The sequence below is a fragment of the Magnolia sinica genome, chromosome 17 (genome assembly GCF_029962835.1).
Source record: "Magnolia sinica isolate HGM2019 chromosome 17, MsV1, whole genome shotgun sequence".
In the NCBI taxonomy this organism is placed as follows: Eukaryota; Viridiplantae; Streptophyta; class Magnoliopsida; order Magnoliales; family Magnoliaceae; genus Magnolia; species Magnolia sinica.
Window position 1 is genome coordinate 19,311,055 of NC_080589.1, and position 21,921 is coordinate 19,332,975.

The 21,921-nt window shown below is 41.7% G+C and overlaps 1 protein-coding gene across 1 annotated transcript in view; it reads right to left on the reverse strand.

Moving 5' to 3' along the window:
- Nucleotides 1–9,802: 9,802 nt before the first annotated feature.
- Nucleotides 9,803–21,921, reverse strand: part of LOC131230451 (uncharacterized) — a 32,775-nt gene continuing 20,656 nt past the window's right edge. Inside the window, exon 4 of the mRNA XM_058226377.1 lies at nucleotides 9,803–9,806. Coding sequence (XP_058082360.1) covers nucleotides 9,803–9,806 — 4 coding nt within the window. The remainder of the gene's footprint in view (nucleotides 9,807–21,921) is intronic.

Consider the following 21,921-nt stretch of genomic DNA (forward strand, 5'->3'; position numbering starts at 1 on the left):
ATTACTACTTCAATGAATCGCTTATAACAGATAGAAGGATCAATTCCATGTTGAAGAGACATGTAGTAAGTAGATACAAAGAAATGAAGAGAGTAAACATAGGGTGCCAATCAGGAGAGCAAGTGAAAATGAGTCCGAGAGAAATTGATGGATAAAAACTTTGATATATAGGAAGAGAAAATAATAAAATGGGATAAAGATTGTGGTAGAAAAAATATAAATAAAAAAGTTGTAGATGATAGGAAAGAAAGTGATAGAACTTATTAATAAATTTTGTATTAGGAGAGGAGATGATCAATGTTATTACTATATATGCATATTAGGCCTTGTTTCTTTTGTTTCTTCATCCCGACCTGTATGGCTGATTTCTCATGATTTTGCTCCTTCATATGATTGCCCTTTTTCTTTTTTTCTTTTTTCAAAAATAGGGCCATGCCCCTAAATCTTTGTTAATAAGAATGGATGATATACAAGCTACACTTTCGAGTGGGCTCCACACAAAAGAGCAGGCATCACCTATCATATCGGGAAATTAGAAAAACTGATAATAAAGAAAAAAACAAAGAAGAGATAAAGCCACCCTTTCTTTGTATCAAAACAGGGCTTTCCAGCAAGACATTTGATGTCAAGCAGCTACTGAAAAGGCAGAAATAATTTCCAGAACATCGCCGCCTCACGAACCAGCAGCAGGGGAACATTTCCCGACTCCTCCACTACACAAGCTACAATCATACCCACAGCCAGATGCTGCCACCCTTCTTACATTTACAAGAACATAGCCACCTCACGAACCATCAACAAGAAGAAAAAATCTGACCCCACAATGCCCAGAGATAGACACCCCCTGGATAGCCTCACTATATATTTTCCAGCATCTGCCCCAGAAAGAAACTACCTTCACTTCACTTTCCATTCTAGAAAGCTACTTCTTGCGAAGATCTAAAGCTGAAGCTGAATTGAACTTGAGGCAGCACAAAAATATCACAGATCGAACCACGGACAGTGGAGAACGCAACATCTGCATGCGAGGACTATAGCCATATCATATGATTGCCCTTGACTTGTCATACATCCTAGAGGCACCAACATTCCAATAATGTTATTGTGGTCTTTAGGAGTGATGCGCGCTCGCGCACAAAAAAGAAAGAAAAGCCCAACAATGTTATAATGGTGTCATGTTATAACCAAATACTATAATCAAAATAAGTACCCCAAGTATAGGCACTAAAATCATAGTCCCCTGCATTAGTCAAAGTAAAATTAACGTCACTATTTAAATAAACAGTTTGACAATAATATCCAATAGGCTTGGCATCTTAAAAAGATACATAATGCACAAGCCAAAAGACATGACTAAATACTGTCTAGCTAGATGGACCACTATCCGGTGGAGCGACATCATCATGCCGACAGGTGATTGTGGCAATAAGGGTGTCAATCTTATGCTCGACCCGTTCCATACCCTTCTAGATGGCCTCCGAAAGCCGCTCCAGTCGCGTGAGTCGTCTGTCCTGCTCATCCATGTGCCTGACAATGTATGCCCTGCGGTTATGGTATGGCATCCTTCGACTAGTATGACCATACAAGGATCGTGGCTGCTCTCCCTCTGTAGGATAGTCGGTGTCGGCTTCCTCCGTCTCAGTCGCGTCCGTCTCTGCAGCCTCTGTCTCCGCTGCCTCTGCTTCTGCTCTCCCATAAACTTCTGTCTCTCCCATAAAATCTTCACTACGCCTTACTGATGTCGAAGCCCCTTTCAACCCCAGTTTCATGCGCTTGATGTTGTTTTTTGTAAACATTTTCACGGGTTTGGGTCGGTCAGTGGTGGGCATTAGGCTAACATGACGGGAAAGTAAACATAATAGGTGTGGGAATAGAATGGCATCCCTTCTCGTGGTTGCTATGTTGTCGGCAATTATTTGAGTAATGATGGTGGGCAGACACAAACGTATACCATGACAGATGCTGTATAGAATATCTAACATATATGAAGTAATGTCAGACTTGTTCGAGTCCCTCGGATAAACATTCCAGGTGAAGATACTGTGTAACATCTTGTACTTGTCTTCCAAGTGTGTTGCTCTCAGTGTACTACTCTTATGCCAAGGAACATTCTGTCCTTTACAAAAATACTTCGTCATTTCTACCCGCACAGCTGGGTCATCAATGTCATGATCCGTTAAGCCTCAACCTATAGCTAGAATCCCTAAAAGTTGTGCAACCACCCCAGTATTAATGGTGGTGGGTGTCTCTCCAATTGTCACCTGAAATGAAGCAGGGTGCATTACCAGCGAGTGACAGTATGATAGAAATATGATCACTTGCTCATTTCTAACTGTCCCTCCAAAATCTAACAGGTTACTCCACCCAACATTCTCTAAAATCTGTGGAATCTCAAATTGCTGGATGCACGCTCGATCGATTTTTTTCTCATATACTATTTTTCGGACGCGATATTTGTCGTACATGTTCGCAGGGGGAGGAGGAACTTGTGGGATCAATTTTTCTGGTTGAATTGGAGTACTCCTTTGAGTACGAGCTCGCCTGGCCGGTGATTCGGTCGGGGAAGTCCGTTCCTCTGCCTATTCCGATCTATGTCTTGAACGGAGTTTGGTACGATCTCCCTTGGATGACTCTCCAACCATGACCTTTTTTCCTTTATCCTTAGGCATTATGACGGTTGAGATGATAGTCCCTGTTACAAACAAAGGAAATGATAAAATAAGGCAATTAAGGTAATAAAACCATCTGAAGGAAATCTGTCGATATTTATGTGTGAGAATGTTCCCTTTGTTCAATACTTACTCAAAATCAGTAGGTGGTTCATATGCATGAAATTTGATTGCAACCATATTCTTAAAAAGGAAACATTTAAAGATTTCTATATTCAATTAAGAAATTTCTCATTAAAGAAAGGAAAACACATCACAATGGAGGGAAAGAATTCTCAATGACAAGGAAGGTATGGCTAATCCCCCGTCCACAAGATTGGCCATTTGATGAGCATCTCTACAAAACACGATCGACATTGCTTCACATGGATCCTTGCAATGGTCAAATACTACTGTCCATCACACCCTTCAACCAAATTAGTCCCTTCGAAAGCAACAGATCAAACAACACTTGGTGAATCAAAATATAATAAACCAATGATGGATCGCCAGGAGTTCAAAAAAAATAAGAAATAAATCACCAAAGTTTAAAAGAGAAATGGATTGGTTCCAACAGCCCTAATTATATTTCTATTAATTTGGAACTTTTGGCCGGTGGCAAGCTCAATCAATGAATCAATGATGTTTATGGTGCACCTGCTCCCACAACTAGTGATTGATAGTACTAATGGGTCACTCACCACCCATATTACTTGAGACATGAAAAGGCAGAAACAATTCAATTAGACAATATCATTCAAAACATACAAATTGTAACAAAAGAGCACAACGGTTGAAAAATAATTCTCAATTTTTTAAATAAACTAATTCACCTCTGAAATGCTGTGAATAAGTATATTAATGAAAACATAGTCTCTACATATGCATGCAGATTGACATAACATATACGAGAAAAACAGATTGTTAGAATAAAAGAATGGTACATATTCAACATTCACATCCTATCAACCCAATGAAGATCTGTGCCCCTACTGTTGCCAAACTGTTCATTTGCTGGCTAAGGCAATTAAGGTAATTCCCCAACACAGTCAATTCATTGCTCCCCAAATCGTATGGTCCGTGTTTGCAATCTTGATAGCGTCGGTATCACAGTTCACACGAATTTCAGATATTTAGTCTAACTAAACACACCCAACAACAGCAATGATTTTTTTTTTCCTTTATTTTGAGATTTTTTTCACATAACTTACAACGGCAAAGGCAGGTTAGACCACATTCCTCTATTCTTAAACCAAAGACCACACCTCTCTATAGGAATGATGAATGAGATAGACTCCAATAAAACTTTTCCACCATTTCAAAAATGGTGAGGACACGACCGTCATATATATTGTATGGCACGTTTCCCAAATCATAACCATGACAAGAAGACCAAGAACCTATCCACCATCAGTGCTTTAAGAACCTGTAGAACACAAACACAGCATTTTATATCGATTGCAATGAAGACAAACATACCGAGATCGTCAAAGAAGAAATCCCTCGAAGAGCCCCGTTGCTAATGTGGAGAAATCCGGTTGAGATGAAGTTGAGGGAAGGTTATGGAAGAAGGATTCTAAAAATGGAATAAGAGAGAAATAAATGATGGTTGGTGAAAGCAGTTAATGCTGTTTTCTTTTTCAAAAACGATAATCGTCGATATATCGACATATCGACACTATTGGGATTTCAACGGTTAGAACACTGGAGAGTTCAATTCTTCAATCGATATTATCGACCACTTGTCGATATATCGACAATATGCTGTCGATAGTATGTAAAACATGTCGATATATCGATAAAAAATGGAATTCTTGGTCTTTCGTTACTGGATACATTCAGACGTAAATCGATATTATCGACAATTTGTCGATATATCGACAACTTACGTCGATTATATCGGTGACATGTCGATCCTATCTACAACTTACGTGGATCATATCGACGATATATCGATAATATCGACCGTATATTTCTGGTTGACAAATGAGGACATAATTCGATATTATCCACAATATGTCGATATATCTACGTCTCTTCTGCTATCGATATATCCACATCTTGTCGATATATCGATAAAATATGAAATTTTTTGTTTTGCTCGCTGGACAAATGAGAACATAATTCGATATTATCTACAATATGTCGATATATCTACGTGTCATCTGCTATCGATATATCCACATGTTGTCGATATATCGATAAATATATGGAATTTTTTGTTTTGCTCGCTGGACAAATGAGGACATAATTCGATATTATCCACAATATGTCGATATATCGACGTGTCATCTGCTATCGATATATCCACATTGTGTCGATATATTGTTCAAATATGAAATTTTTTATTTTGCTCGCTGGACAAATGAGGACATAATTCGATATTATCTACAATATGTCGATATATCGATAAATATTGTCGATATTATCGACAATGTGTCGATATTATCTATGACTTAAGTTGATAAAATCAATGATATGTAGATTATATCGACTTATGCAAATTTTGATATTTTCATTGGTGTATTTTTTTGAAAAATTATTCATGTACCTTTTTGTTGGTGTATATTTTTTTGTTTATGTTTGGGTTAGTTTGTTGAACATACCCTCCACCCCCACTAGGGATCGATACGAACATGAGGAAATTCCATCTTTGTTTATGTTTGGGTTAGTTTTTTTTTCTTTGACTGCTTGTATTTTTTAGCCACCAGCCAAGAAAAACGCACCTAAATATCACTTTAATTTCACTACTAATCTATGGAGGTGTCCCAAAAGAAAATTTTGATGGATCTTCTGAGTAATGCTTTGAATGATGCTTGAAATGTTCGTTCTAATAAGCACATTGTATTGAAAGGTATGTTTTGTACTTAAGACCTATTAGATGTGTTGTTGAAAGCGATGAGGACATGTACTGGGTGTTAAGAAATCTAGGGGTTCGTATACAATTCTCAAATTATAGGAATGCATGCCTGTGATTGTTCAACTTGCAAATGTTTCTTTGCAGGAATGACAAGCATAGTTGCGTGAGATGTGTGGGTCTTCTGCAGCAGCAACGTTCACAAATAATGTGGAGGCCTAATCCCCTACACCCTTGTCATGTGTCTATGGGATTGATCATACAGGTTTCAATATTAGTATTCCCCACATAATATTCACCCAATTTTCCTTGCTGCAGTTTGGCATGAACTCATAGTTTTCAAAGATGCAGTTTGCCATGAACCCATATTATCGGCAGAATCCCACATTATCGATAGCATATTATCTTAATTCAACAAGGATTTGCAAAATCCATGAGATCTTCTCCTAACACATGAGCCAGGAACTTCTTACGCTGATTAAAGAACATCTTCTGAACATACTTAGAAGATCAAATAATGTGGAGTGGATGGAGCTGCTGACACAACTGTTTGTAAAGTTGAGTAATTTTCGTAAACATCATGTGACACTTCTCACCCCTGTCTTACAACCTCTTCTTTCAGCTGCTAGTAAGGTGTTGGAGAGACTTGACAGTAAGTGTCTTCATACACTGAATGCAATGCGCAAAATGCTCACAGGTGCCCCAGTTGTGCCTCAATTGCAATATATCCGCTCTGGTTGGTGTAAAGATCGTTTGCTTGCACAAGTTCGAAAGACCTGCAATAGGATGTTATCTAGGCTTGAAGAAAGAGATGAATTGCTAAAACCATTGGCTAAACCATATTTGTTCCCTGCATTATTTCTCATTAAAATAATGCAGAGAATGAGCAAATCTCGGGAGATATTCATATTGTCACTGCAACTTATGTCAGCGATTTGGAGAATGTTGTTAGAAATTATAAATATGCTATTTTCTTTTCAAATCGATCTAGTTCTTATTGTAGTGCACTACTTATTGTTGTTAGTGGTTGCAAGGGAAGTGCTTCTCAGGCACTCCATTGAATCTGCAGTAGGCCTGAATCAAGACTGCACATTTCCACCGTTCACAAATCCATGTCGACACCTAGGCAAAATATGAAAAAAAGTAAAGAAAATCTTCAAAGTATCCATGCGACTTACATCGGGGATTTGGAGAATGCCATTGGGAATTCTTAATATGCTATTTTCTTTCCAACCAAAGGGACATGTCCCTAAAAGCATGAAATGTATACAACACAATGTATATTCAATAATGTATATAACACAATGTACATTGTATATTCAACAATGTATATAACACAATGTATACAACAGGAAATGGTACATGAGTGGGACAACAATGTACAATGTATATTCAATAATGTATAAAATACAATATATATAGTACAACATTTCAACAAAATTACTCCTATGACCTTGACAACTATCATTTACGGACTAAAGACAAGCAGTCATATGTTATTGACTTCCTCCAATCAGCAGTGAATTTTTGCATGTCTATTCCCGCTAAGGTGAGACCGCTACACAAAATGTCGATGTATTTCATTACGAATATGCCGCAGTCATAACCGTTGTCCTGCTTCGGCGCTGATTCATCGACTCTGATGGTCCATTTCTTCCCTTCAAGCGCAGTGCTGTCTCCAGTGACATGGAAGAGAATGGGGACTACATCAGTCATCTTCCTCATCATATGCTTGTACTTTATTAATGGATTTGTGCTTAAGCTATCCACAATAACCATTTCCCTCTTTCTTGGATATATGACCAGCAAAAACCAATGTGAATTTTCATGGTTTATGGGCGCGTACACTTGTCCATGATTGAAAAAATAATATATTAGTAAAAAATGAATAGAACACATAACACTCATAAAAGAAGTTCTAGGACGAGTGCAATACCCGTTCATAACACCAAATCGCTTTGGTGTATGATTTATCTCGTTGCTTCGCAATTGCGTAGACCGAGTTCAGCTCGGCTATTAGCTCGGCCCGTTCTGACGTTGAGTCCGATGCCCAGTATGCGATCAAAACCAGCAAACACCTATCAATCATTGGCTGTTACAGATAGACATGATCAAAGATCAATACATGTAAGAAGTTGAAAAAGTGAAACATATTAAGTATTATCCGAATTAAATAGTCACCAGAAAAAACATTGGACATAACTTGCAATCCTGAGGATAGACTATTGCCAGGTCGGTCCGCCTCGTCTCAAGGAAATCGATGTATTTGTCGATAGCCTAATCAATAGGATAGTACGATTTAGCCATATATTAATATAACAAATAATTACATGTCAATCAATGCATATAGAGAGTAAATTAGTGATGCCTACCACGCTATCAACCCATGCATCCTTCACCCATATCGTACCAAACCAGGAGTAGGCTGTCGTGGCCTTGTTCGCTTCATACCAGTCCTCTACCTCTTTCAATTGTTGCACAGATAGTATCCTGAATGGATCCATCTGTAGAGGAAATGGTATCGAAGTAGTGGCAAAACTTGCTGCAGCCTTGGGTTCGGGAACCAAACCAGGGGTTGTATCAAATGCAGACAGGGACAAGTACGGAGAAACCTTATAAATTGATGGCTTCAGTACCCTTTTGGGTCTCCTCTGATAGACGGGATGAGAAGTGGATGCATCAAATACATTACCCTTGGCGAAACCAAACGTGTGCACATCGAATTCCCCATGCATGAAGCGTTCTTGCTCCTTAATATCATTTTTTCCCCCTCTTCAACTCCTCACCCTCCTCCTCCTTTGTACAATCTTCCATCTCCTTATTAAACTCCTTTCTATCCTTCGCTAACTTTTCTTTCTCTTCAAAAAACAAATCCTTCTCCCTTTTCAATGCTTCTTTCTCTTTCAGTAACGCCTCCCTCTCATTAACCCTCGCTTCTTTCCTTCTCAAGTCTTCCTTCTCTTTCCTCAATTCTTCCCTCTCCTTCTTTAATTCCTCTCTCTCCTTCTTCAGCTCTTCCTTCTCAACCCGAAATTCCTCCATAAGAATAATACCCCCCGCTCGGTCCCTCTCCCTCCATGCCTTTCTTAGTATTTTTGCCCTCTTCGTCTGATTCATCTTCCTCCTCATGATCACTCTCATTACCCTCTTCCTCTTCTTCCTGGGTCTCAGTGAGCTACACAGCATAACGATGGGTATGTAAGAGAAATGATACCTTTACAAAAGCAGAAAAAATATAGTTCATTTTTCTATAACATCTTACATGGAAACTTTCACGAACCGATCTCACCGCATCCGTTTCCCATTCTCGAAGGGTCGGTTCTAATTTCATTATTACTGATGTCTGCAAAAGAACGAAGAGTATTGTTAAATATAAAAGCATATACCTGTTAGAATTAAGCAAAGTAAATGCCAGAGAAATATATTAACTTACAGCTTTATTTTCGAGAATAGCATGTATTTTGTTGTACCTCCAACCCTTCCAGCCTCGATATTGATTAAAGCGTGGAATTTGATGGGGAACATATGAAACAACACACTCTTGCAGGGCAGGTAGTATCTCTACTGCCCATACCTGTTAGAATGAAATTGCACCGGCTTAAAAATTCATAATTGTATATAGAGGATAAACATATAAAAAATAAAAGGTGTTCTTACTTGTAGAGGAAGGAGGCAACCACATACAGTGTACCGAGGGGCACTTGATGCGGCAATGCCAGATTCTATTCCTTGCGACATTGTATGGTACCCCAAACTACCCCAAGGATAGCTATAGAAATCATCTAGCGAGTCCACCAAGTGAATATAATCCATGTTGCACATGGTTTTTGGTTCGGTTCCCCTGAGAAAGAACTCTACAACCAGGAGTAGGGCAACCTTCATGACATCCTCATGCTTATTACTGTCAACTAATCTATCAAAAACGTCCATTAGGTCCTTCTTTAATACTGGATATTGCTTGAAGTATTTGTCTCTTAATGTACTCGTAGTGCCACAAATTTTCGGTACAGTAAGATCTCCAGTTTTAAGGCCCGTAATGAGGGTGAAGTCCATCTCGGTAAACTGCACTCGTCTCCCTCTAATCTTAAATACTAGATCACCTTTATATCGTTGAAAAAGAAGGTGAAATAAAGCCCCTAAAAATTTAAAGGATGTAGCATGTAATAGAAATGAAAAAGGGGATTGGCTAAACAAATTTAGCCCATTATCGTGCTTTTCCAATCCACCCTTCACCTTCTCAAACCACCATTTCAGTGTACACCTAGACGTTGGGTTGGGGATTACAGCAGAATATTCGTCACCTGCAAAGATGAAAATGAAAAACATATCAAACAAAAAATTACAAACATAAACATACTGTACAAAATCAGAAATAGATGAAAACAATGTAGCATTTCATGAATTTGAACAAGGTTCATATGAAATATAGATAGAAATTGAGCGAGAAAATACCAGAAATTTTGCAATACAAACTATCAAAATAAGCGAGGCAAACATGAAATTGAGTAGGGCAAACTAGATATTCAGCGGGGGACACTAGATAAACAGCGGGGCCAACTGAAAATTCAGCAGGCCAAACTGCAAAATTGAGTGGCAATTACATGAAATTTAGCGGGGCAAACTAGAAATTCAGCGGGTCAGACTTGAATTTCAGCGAGGGAAACTTGAAATTGAGCGGGGCAACTAGAAATTCAGCGCGGTAGACATGAAATTAAGCAGGGCAAATATGAAATTCAGCGGGGGAAGCTAGAAATTCAGTGGGGCAACTATGAATTCAACGGGGCAAACAAAAAAATCAGCGAGGCAACTTGAAAAATCAGCGGGGGAAACATGAAAGTGAGCGGGGCAAACTACAAAATCAGAAGGGCAAACAAGAAATTCAGTGGGGGAAACATTAAATTGAGCGGGGTAAACTAGAAATTGAGCGGAGCAAACTATAAATTCAACGGGGCAAACTTGAATTTCAGCGAGGGAAACTTGAATTTGAGCTTATAATGTTCAAATGGACCACACCACATGAAAATTTTGAATTGAACTTCTCATATTGATCATTTCTTAGGGGCCACAGAAGTTTTAGATCAAGCTTATAATTGTATTTTCTATTAATGCATGTCTTTATGATCTTATGAATAGGTTTGATAATAAGCAAACATCACTGTTGGGCCCACTATGGTTTCAACGGTGGAAATCATTATGCCCACTGTTTCCCGTGGTATGATCCACTTAATCTTTTGATACGCTTCAGTTTGGGGCTAACCCGCTAAGATTAGATGGAAGAACGGATGGATGCCGTGGATATACTGCATACATTCAATGTGGGACCATATGACTGAACGCCCTGAAAATTGGGGGTCGCGCATACGCTCAACTCCCGAGTTCCCAAGAGTCACTTTTAACCGATTTCGTTAATGCGTTTATTTAGGTTTAGTTACGTAGCTTGGAAGTTCCTGGAGCATAAAACATAACCACACCAGTCTACTGAAATAAGCAAAAAACAAACATACATTTATATACAGGTCCAAAAGTACAAAAGGGGCGCATGACGCTACCCAATCAATATCTTAAAAGAATAATAAGTCCAAAAGAATAGAACTGAGCTCCCCCACTCAGTGACCCAATCCCGCCAATCATGCTGGCGGAGAACCCTCCATCAGCTGGAAGTATGATAGCTCGTCTTCCTCGTCCAGGCTCACTTCGCCGGGCTCCTCTAGTCCCGAGTCACCTGCATCTATGAATGAGTCTGGTTGGTGTTTTAAAACACCGTTCCAGAGTGGGAATGAGTGATCAACTCAGTGGGTGCTATTAATCTCAAGTGATCACAGGCATCAATTATAATATGATCTTAATGAAAAGCAGACAATCACATACGTCTAAGTAATCTTTTCAATGCGCATGAATGTAGTATGGCATGATGCATGCCCTCACTACAACGCTCCCTCGTGCGACACCATCTAACGATCGCCAATGCCAACACTCCCTCAGTGCGACCTCGACTGCCGAGTCGCCACCCTAACTAGTGCGATGCAATGCGATCGTTTTAGCCGAGTTATTAGTTAGGTCCATTCATCCAGCAGATTGAGGATTCTGGTACACCCTACGTATTAATGCCCTAATCTAGGTGCAAGGCCAAGACCCCCCAATGCGTGAGGCCGAGGCTCCGCGGTCCGTGATCCCGTCAGGTTCCTCATCCCCGACTTCAAGCACATGAGGAGTGCCAAGAGAAAGGGATCGCTCGTGGTCACTACGGGGAGGCGCGGTACCCCAGCGTAGGCCGACAGCTCGGACACAGTGTCCCATTCCACCATGCCCGGCTCACGAGGCTGTGGACCAATTTCAAGTGGGTTATTGATGAGCTACAACGGTTGTAGGGTGTCCCAGGTTCCATACAAGTGTGAGCAAACAGGGTTAACAATCATGGTTGGTCAGACAGTAGGCTAGACTGCACGAGTCCAGGCAAGTGCATGGCGGAACGACATCGGGTGCAAGCAACCCATGTAGTCTAACTACAGTCGCCCACACACACTCGCCCAAATCCATGGGTTTAGCCTCAAGGCGGTCCTACCAACGAGACCGCCTTAACTCTCCTTGTTTTCTTGACCAACCCTAGGGTTTGGATGGTGGTCCACAACATGTCAACGGACAGGGGTATCAACTAGCAAATCATCATCATGTTCTCACCCTCAACTTATAATTCAGATTCTTCTAATAAGCAAGCTAACACAATTTATGAGCAACGATGCATGTGTGATGTGTGTGTTGGTGAGGAAGTTGCTCACTTCCTACAACTCATGGAAACAAATTACACAGGAAACAAATAAGTCACGCATGCTATAGGGCATCATCATATGAGCAAATCCAACAAGACATCAACAAGTGATCATCAAATTACACCAAGTCATGTAAGAAGCAAGAACAACATCATGTGAGGGAATCAAATAAAACATACAATTCCATACCACTCTAAATAAGCATAAATTCCTAGGTTTTCTCTATATTCTCTAAATGCATCAACCAAGCAATCAAAATCATTAAACTCATATTGAAATTGGTGCTAGGCCACCTAGGAGTAATAGTCCGCACCTATGGTTCATTGGAGATTCAGAAAATGCCCAAGGAAAGAGGGCTTTCGGGTCGATCGGCCGGAATCCCTACAACAAGCTCTTGCATGTTAGAATTCCAAGCCAAACCCACCTTCCTACATAGATTTCATCAAGAATGGGTGGAAACCTTACCTAGGCAACCCAGGGTCGGTTGTTGAAGTCAAGGAGGAGAGTTTCTCCTTGTAAGAGAGGTAGGGAGTTGGAAGGGTTGGCTCTCTTGGGGCCCCACTCTGATCTAGGGTCCACCTTGGATCTCCTCCTTCTCTCTTTCTCCTCTTTACTCTCCTTCACTCTCCTTCTCTCTTGGTGGTTGTAGCAAATGAGAGAGAGAGTGTTATGAGAGATAGGGTTTATCCCCTAGACTTGGGCCCTTTGGCCTTGAGTTTCCCCAATTTTCCAAAATAGCCTACTAGGTCTCCTTTTTAGAGTTGGAGTGGCCCTAACCAAATTTGGTGGGTAGGTGCCCTATGGCCCGATTAGGGCCCGCGTAAAATTTGGGAACAAACGGATGGACGATTGTGGGGTTTGAGTCAACGGTTTTGATCTTTAAACGGCCCTGAGGGATCCATTCTGGTGATTGGAGTGGTTCTGGTAACCCTATGGCTATGAAAATCGTAGGATAGATGCTTCATGGCCCGATGAAGGGCCATGTAAAATTTGAGGACGATTTGTCACACCCCAAACTCGGGAACCGGGCTCACAAAATTCCCGATCGCCGAATCTGGCGCCGACAGCCTCCGTAGAACCCCATTCTCGGCTCCCAGCGCCCATTCGCCAGGTTCCGATCCTGGGATGCTACAAGGAGGATTTTTAACATCCGTTTGATTCGTAATAAGCATAACCAAAGGCATAACCCACAAACAACAACCAAAAACTCCATCACATTTCCACTATAATCAAAAACTTTACAGGTACAATGAGCATAAGGGAAATACAATGAAGATAGACCAAAACTCCAAAAGAAGATCAGCCACGCGTCCAAGCCTCAGCGCTGCTAACACTACCTGCACGGTCGTGCATAAGCTTATAAAGCTTAGAGGGTGGTGAAAGTGTATGCTCGAAGGTGATAATGTAGTCATGCGGTATCAGAGTAATGCGGAACATGTTGATGAATGCTAAGAATCCCATTAGCCGTACGAGGCCATGCGGTGCAAAGAATGATGTCGGCCATACGAGGCCATGCAATGCAAAATGCAAGTCAAGCATACAAATCCTCATCTAAGTCCACATGTCAATACGACTCAAATCGGGAATATCACCGAGGTCTAGTACACTCCAAACCAGATTGCCGCCCCATCGCGCGCAATAAGGTGAGTGGAAAAGACCTCACTATCCGCCTGCCAATATCGGGCTCGGCTCGTCAATAGCGGACCCATTCCTCGAGCTGGTCAGACTCAGCCTAGCATTGCCCCCTACTCTCGGGCGGGTAAGGCCGCACCCCCTTCCAACCGACCACGACACAGTGGAAAGCGCAACCGTCTGGTAATCGGCACCCAGCGCTCATGCACCCACTCGATCTAGAGCGTTGGAGCAACCTCCTGGTACCATAAGGGTTTAGGGACTTTCACCCGAGGATATCTATCGCACCCCATGTAGAAAAAGATTTTGTATCCAATCCTGCCAACCACGATGCGTCTGTGGAGGCTATGGCCCTGATGTCGCTAGGGCGTAGAGTAACCATATCACATAATGCGAATGCATGAATCACACTATTCAGTCATGCAGCAATCCTGCGCATATCGTGCGCTCATTAGGGCAACACCCCCTATACGGGAGTCCCTAAACAATCTACCCAAAGACTTATGCTATGATCAGTCATCTCTCATATCAAGCATACATATGATGCATATGATCATGAATCATGGAATTTAAACATGCTATATAGGATGGATGACATGCATAACGAAGGTGGGCCTAGACGACCTGCACATAACACGCATGGGCCTAACAATGGGCCTTAGGGAATGTCATAATGCGGACATTTAACCACACTATGCTTGCAATGTGGACGTCAAACCACCATTGCTCCCAAGGCATAGCCCTGACGTAAACATCATTACATAAATCATAATGGGACTGCACATTGCAATGAACCTTAGGTATAACTCATTGGGCCTTCAATACATCAAATGGGCCGTATCATATGGGCCTCATGTTCATCAAGCGGACCGCACCAATGGGCCATATGTACATTGCAATGGGCTATAACCCGTGGGCTTTAGAACGTGTCAAATAGGCCTACGTTTATGGGCCTTATACGTGTCAAATGGGCCTCGACAGTTGGGCTCCATATGTACATCAAATGGGCCTACTCACCTGGGCCTTATATGTATCAAATGGGCCTCGCCAATTGGGCCCCATGTGCACATCAAATGGGCCTCAACTCATTGGTCACAAGTACTGAGGTGGGCCTCCCACCATCAATAAATTATATATAATATAATATATATACACACACACACACACACACACACACACACATATATATATATATAAAACATATAATATTATTTTTAATATAACATTATATATTTATATATAACATATATTGTATATAATACAATATTATATATATATATATAACATATGATATTATATATATAATATAACATTATACATATAACATATATTATATGTAATATAATATTATATATATATATATATATACACACACCAGCACACACATGCACCCACACACACACGCGCACACACACGCACACAGAGGGCTCCACCGTCCAGGCGGACGGTGGAGGTAAAACACATACATCACTGTGGGCTCCATGTGGGGCCCACCATAATGTTTATATTCCATCCAACCCGTTGGGCCTAAATAGAGGGTGGGAGGAATTTTCACCCTGATCCAAAACTTCTGTGGACCCCAAATGGGTTTCAAAGGTAGAGGTTCAATCCCACTATTCCATACGGTGTGGGCCACCGGAGTCTGGATCAGGCTGATTTTGGGGTGGGCCCACGTCGGATAGGGGCCCACCATATGAAGCAGTTTAGATAGCATATAAACATCGAGAGTGGGGCCACAGGCTGCAGTGGTGGCACGCTTTCGGTCGTCGTCGCCGGGCCAGCTGGCCAGCGACGGCCTTTGCTTCTGACTCGGCGGACAGACATTCTTCTTTATTATTTTGATTTACATTTTTTGATGGATTTTGCGGTGGGGTCCATATCCGGCGAATCCACTCGTCAGTGCTCTCCATGGCTCACCACGGCGATTCAAGTCAATATCGGACATGTTTTGGCGTACTAGGAAATTAGGGAAGGTTTGATGGTGAAAACCGCCATTTGGTATGGTATGGCCCGCCCGAAGGTCTGATTAACCCCATCTTTTGGCTCAACGCCTAAAACAGATTTGGGAAAGGAATGGACGGCATGGATTTAATACATACATCAAGGTGGAGCCTACACCAGTGGGCCATCCCCAAACCAAGCAATTATATTTTTTTCTTTTACCTTTTCCATGGAACGTCCAGCGTCCCTGGACGCTGGACTCTCTCCAAATGTACTAGAGGTGGGCCTTGCTTATGTGGGCCACCTCATGGAGGATGGTGTGTATACTACACACAAGGTGGACCCCACTCGTAGGTGAGTTGGATGGAATACATACCCTATGGTGGGGTCCATTCAAGTGGGCCACACATAACCTCATAAAAATAAAAATAAAAATAAAAAATAAAACAATTAAAAATAAAAAGGGAGAGAGATAGAGAGTGAGACCGTGTGATGGAGGGACCCCGGCACTATGGGCCCTCCCTTGCACTAAATCATACATCAAGTGGGTCCCATTTTATGTGGCCCATTAAAAATTAAATCCAACGGTGGAGATCCCTTCTCCACCAAATTAAACGGTCTAGATGACCCTAAACATACAAGAAAATAAACATCATGATGGGGTCCATGGAGAATGGCCCCATCATGGAATGATCATGATGATCCAAGTGGGCCATCGGCCACATCTTAGGGTCCAATGTGAGATCCAAACCATTGATCGGTTGGCCTCACTTGGCCCATCTTATAAATATGAAAATCTACCCTATCAAGGCACCCACCACTTGATCTTCTTGCTCCCTTGGCTTCCTTAGTTCCTTGAGCTCCTCTTTGATGGTGGAAGATGAGAAATGGATGGTTGAGATGAGAGATCAAGGGGGAGGAGATGGGCCACACTTGAAACTTGGGAGAGAATGGGAGAGGGTCTCATACGTATGGTGCTCTCTCTCTTGGATTGGATTTTTAAAAAAATGAATAAGAGAGATAGTTGTAAAGGGAGAGAGAGAGAGAGAGAGAGAGAGAGAGAGAGAGAGAAGGAGATGGGTGATGGAGTGATGGGGGATGGTTTGGGTTGAAAATGGTAAAAAGAGGTATGGTTGTTGTTGAAATTTGGAAAAGAGGAGTGGTGAGGTGGAAAGAATGGTGGACTTTTGTAAAAGGTGGTGATGGGTTGTTGTACTTGAGGTATGGGATGCTTTAATGGTTGATTGATGGGACTAATAGTAGAGATTCCCTCGAAATCCGCAACGCGCGGTGTTTCTTCGGAATAAACGCTGATCGGCATCTTCTTGCCTGGGTATCGGTTCGGTGCGCAAGTCACGGCGTTGGAACCGCGGCGACGACGCGGTCGCTATGATATAACTTTCGGACCAAGCCGACGTCGGTGCGCGGGACCTGGCTTAGGATCGTGCGCAAATACCGAATACGGTGCGAAGGTTGCCAGAATTTGACCGGAAGGACCGCGGAAGCTAACGGAACAGTACGGATTAGGACACGGGTCTTACACGATTGGACCTGGGGTTTGGTCGTACGGGTCCGATTTGTGATCGACGGTCACCATTCCACGATCGGGCCATGAAGAGGGGGTGGGTGGGTGTAGAAAAATCCATTAGACCTCCACCATAAATATAGAAGAGATTCGATGGTTGGATAGCCTGGTATCTCGGCTTCATTTGCAAGCCCCAGATTTTGGTCCTGACATTGGTGGGGTGCATTTAGTTGGTGCTAGATCCCACTTCTGGGTGTTCGTTAGGTCTGCGGTCCGCGATGGTCCACAAGCCCAGTGAGCTCTATGGTTCCCTAAATTTTTAGATTTTTCTGACCTTCTCGCGTCGCGGTATAGCCGTACGGGCTGAATGGTCATCCGGTTGGGCGGCCCACACTCGGTCTTGTCATGGTCCGTCAGGTTTATTCAAATGGGCTAATCCTATGTTAATTAGCTTATGGTACCCCCACCGCGTGTGTTTTAAACAATCAGTCCTGTGGAAAATCCTACGTGGATGCCCAAGGACACTGTACTGGTTGAACGGGTTGTTACAATGACTTTACTTAATACAATGGGAGCAGACTGACTAACTCAGTACGCAATCCGATTACGCTTGCTATGATGTTTTATTTGTAATACATCATGTTCATTGGATTATATATACACCAAAACCCCATATTTGAGAGGGAACCTAGACATTGAGGGAAGGAACCTAGATATTGAACAGGGCAAACATGAAATTCAACGGATGAAACAAAAAATTCAATGGGAAAAACTAAACAATGAGTGGGGCAAACATGAAATTCAACGGGCCAAACATGAAATTCAGCGGGGCAAATTATGAAATTAAGCGGACCAAACTAAAAAATCAGCGTGGCAACCTGAAAAATCAGCAGGGGAAACATAAAATTGTGCGGGGCAAACTAGAAATTAAGCAGGGCTAACTAGAATTTTAGCGGGGGAAACATTAAATTGAGCAGGGCAAGCTTGAATTTCAGCGATGGAAACTTGAATTTAAGAGGGGCAAACTTCAAATTCAGTGGGGCAAACTTGCATTTGAGCCGGGCAAACTAGAAATTCATCGGGGTAAACAAGACATTAAGCGGGAGAAACTTGAATTTTGGGCGGGGTAAACTAGGAAATCAACGGGGCAAACTAGGAAATCAGCGAGGTAAACATGAAATTGAGCGGAGGAAACATGAAATTCAGTGGGGGAAACTTGAATTTGAGCGGGCCAAACTACAAAATCAGAGGGGTAAACTAGGAAATCAGTGAGGCAAACATGAAATTGAGCGGGGAAAACATGAAATTCAATGGGGCAAACTAGAAAATCATTACGCCCACTGTGTTCGGTGCTCTGTGGGCCCCATGATGATGTATGTGTTTCATCCATGGCGTCCATCTATTTTTATACATCATTTTCTAATATTATACAAAAAATGAGGTATGTCCTAATCTTAATTGGACCACATTACATGAAACAATGTTTCATGAACACCGACCATTATAAACTTTTTGGGGGTCATAAAAGTATTGGATCAAGATGATCTTTGTTTTTAGACTTCGTTTGGGTCTTTTTGACCTAATAAACAGATTGGATTTCAGATAAACAGTACAGTGGGCCTCATGAGGATTTAAATGATGGATATCCAATTACTATTGTTTTCCTGTACTGTGGTACATCTATGATATATATCCCTCTTATTTTTAGGATGAAGCCCTGAAATGATCTTTACAAATGGATGAACGGAATGGATGAAACACATACATCATGGTGGGGCCCACAGAGCACCGACCACCAACCACGGGGCTGATGTCAGGAGGAGTAGCCAATCCATTTCCTATACTACATACATTCAATGTGGCCCCAACTGAGTTTAAAATATACCTGTGGTGCGTGATTTCTTCCCTGGACCAACCATTTTCGGAAGAAGACAAAATGCTGATAAGGGGGCCCATAAAATGAGTTTTTTTCATCTTTCTCATGGAACCGGAGCGTGGAAGGGGGGGGGGGGGGTGAAAGCAACGTGAAAGCATCAGCGGAAAGGGAGATGAAAATCAGACAGTGAAAAGGGAGAGGAAAAGTGGACAACAGTGAAAAGGAGGGGTATTTTCGTCCTGAAATTCGTAATCTGCACGTGCAGGTCTAAGTTGCAAAAGAAGGTTTGTCTTCTTTCATAAAAACAGTTGGCTAAAAGGTGGGCTCCACAGTCCTAAATTGAGTAGGGCAAACTAGGAAATGAGCGGGGCAAGCATGAAATTGAGCGGGGCAAACACGGAAATGAGCAGGGTAGGCATGAAATTAAGCAGGGCAAACATGAAATTGAGCGGGACAAACTGGAAAATCAGCGGGGCAAACATGAAATTGAGCGGGGGAAACATGAAATCAGTGGGGCAAACATGAAATTGAGCGGGGGAAACATGAAATCAACGAGGCAAACTAGAAAATCATTATGCCCACTGTTTCTCATGGTATGATTCACTTGATATTTTGATATGCTTCAATTTGGGGCTCAACCGCTAAAATTAGATGGACGGCGTGGATATACTACATACATTCAATGTGGGCCCATCTAAGTGTAGGTTATAGGTTTAGGTTATAAGTGTAGGTTATAGGTTTATGTTTAAGTTAGGTTATGGGTTAAGGGTTAGGGAACTGAGAATAGGTTAAGGTTTAGGTTTAGGAAATCGGGTTCGGGACCAGGTTTAGGTTTGGGTTTTCAAGTTTAGGTTTAGGTTAAGGAGTTGAGATTAGGATTAGGTGTAGGTTTAGGTTTAGGGATTTGAGAATACATTTAGGTTACAGGTTTAGGTTTAGGTTATAAGTGTCGGTTATAAGTTTAGGTTTAAGTTAGGTTATAGGTTAAGGGTTAGGGAACTAAGAATAGGTTAAGGTTTAGGTTTAGGAAATCGGGTTCGGGACCGGGTTTAGGTTTGGGTTTTCAAGTTTAGGTTTAGGTTTAGGATTAGGTGTAGGTTTAGGTTTAGGGATTTGAGAATACATTTAGGTTATAGGTTTAGGTTTAGGTTATAAGTGTCGGTTATAGGTATAGGTTTAAGTTAGGTTATGGGTTAAGGTTTAGGGAACTGAGAATAGGTTAAGATTTAGGTTTGGGAAGTTGGGTTCGGGACCGGGTTTAGGTTTAGGTTAAGGAGTTGAGATTAGGATTAGGTGTAGGTTTAGGTTTAGGGATTTAAGAATACATTTAGGTTACAGGTTTAGGTTTAGGTTATAAGTGTCGGTTATAGGTTTAGGTTTAAGTTAGGTTATAGGTTAAGGTTTAGGGCCCGTTTGCCCCGGCAGATTGGAAGGGATTGAATGGTATTAGGGTGGATGACATGGATTTCTAGGTAATGATGGTGTTGTCGGTGGATTGTCTGGAGATCCATGGGATTGCTATATCCTTGGATTGTTATATCCAATCTGTTTGGCACGCCCGGCCAATCTTGGGATTAAACCTTCTCATCCCTTCCAATCCCTCAAACCAAACACGTCCCACACAAATTTGAAAGGATTAGGGTGGATTGGATGGGATTTAAAGGTAATGATGGTGTTGTCAGTGGATTGTCTTAAGATCCATGGGATTGGGATCAGATCACCAACTTTATTTGGCACGCTAGGACAATCCCGGGATTTGACTTCCAATCCCTTCCAATTCGACCGGCCAAACGGCCCCCTAGGGAACTGATAATAGGTTAAGGTTTAGGTTTAGGAAATCAGGTTCGGGACCGGGTTTAGGTTTAGGTTTTCAAGTTCAGGTTTAGGTTAAGGAGTTGAGATTAGGATTAGGTGTACGTTTAGGTTTAGGGATTTGAGAATACATTTAAGTTTTAGGTTATAAGTGTAGGTTATAGGTTTAGGTTTAAATTAAGTTATAGGTTAAAGTTTAGGGAATTGAGTATAGGTTAAGGTTTATGTTTAGGGATTTGAAAATACATTTAGGTTTTAGGTTACAAGTGTACAATATAGGTTTAAGTTTAAGTTAGATTATAGGTTAAGGTTTAGGGAATTGAGAATAAGTTAAGGTTTAGGTTTAGGGATTTGAGAATACATTTAGGTTTTAGGTTTAGGCTTAGGTTTAGGTTTTGAGCGGGGGCAAACATGAAATTGAGTGGGGGCAAATTAGAGAATCAGCGGGGCAAACATGAAATTGAGGAGGGGAAACGTGAAATTGAGTGGGGCAAACTAGAAATTGAGCCGGGCAGGCATGAAATTGAGCGGGGCAAACATGAAGTTGAACGAGGCAAACTAGGAAATGAGCGAGGCAACCATGAAATTGAGCGGGGCAAACTAAGAAATGAGCGGGGCAATCATGAAATTGAGCGGGTCATACTAGGAAATGAGTAGGGCAGGCATGAAATTGCGCAGGGCAAACATGAAATTGAGCGGGGGAAACATGAAATTGAGCGGGGCAAACACGGAAATGAGCGGGGTAGGCATGAAATTGAGCGGGGCAAACATGAAATTGAGCAGGACAAACTGAAAAATTAGCAGGGCAAACATGAAATTGAGCTGGGGAAACATGAAATCAGCGGGGCAAACTATAAAATTAG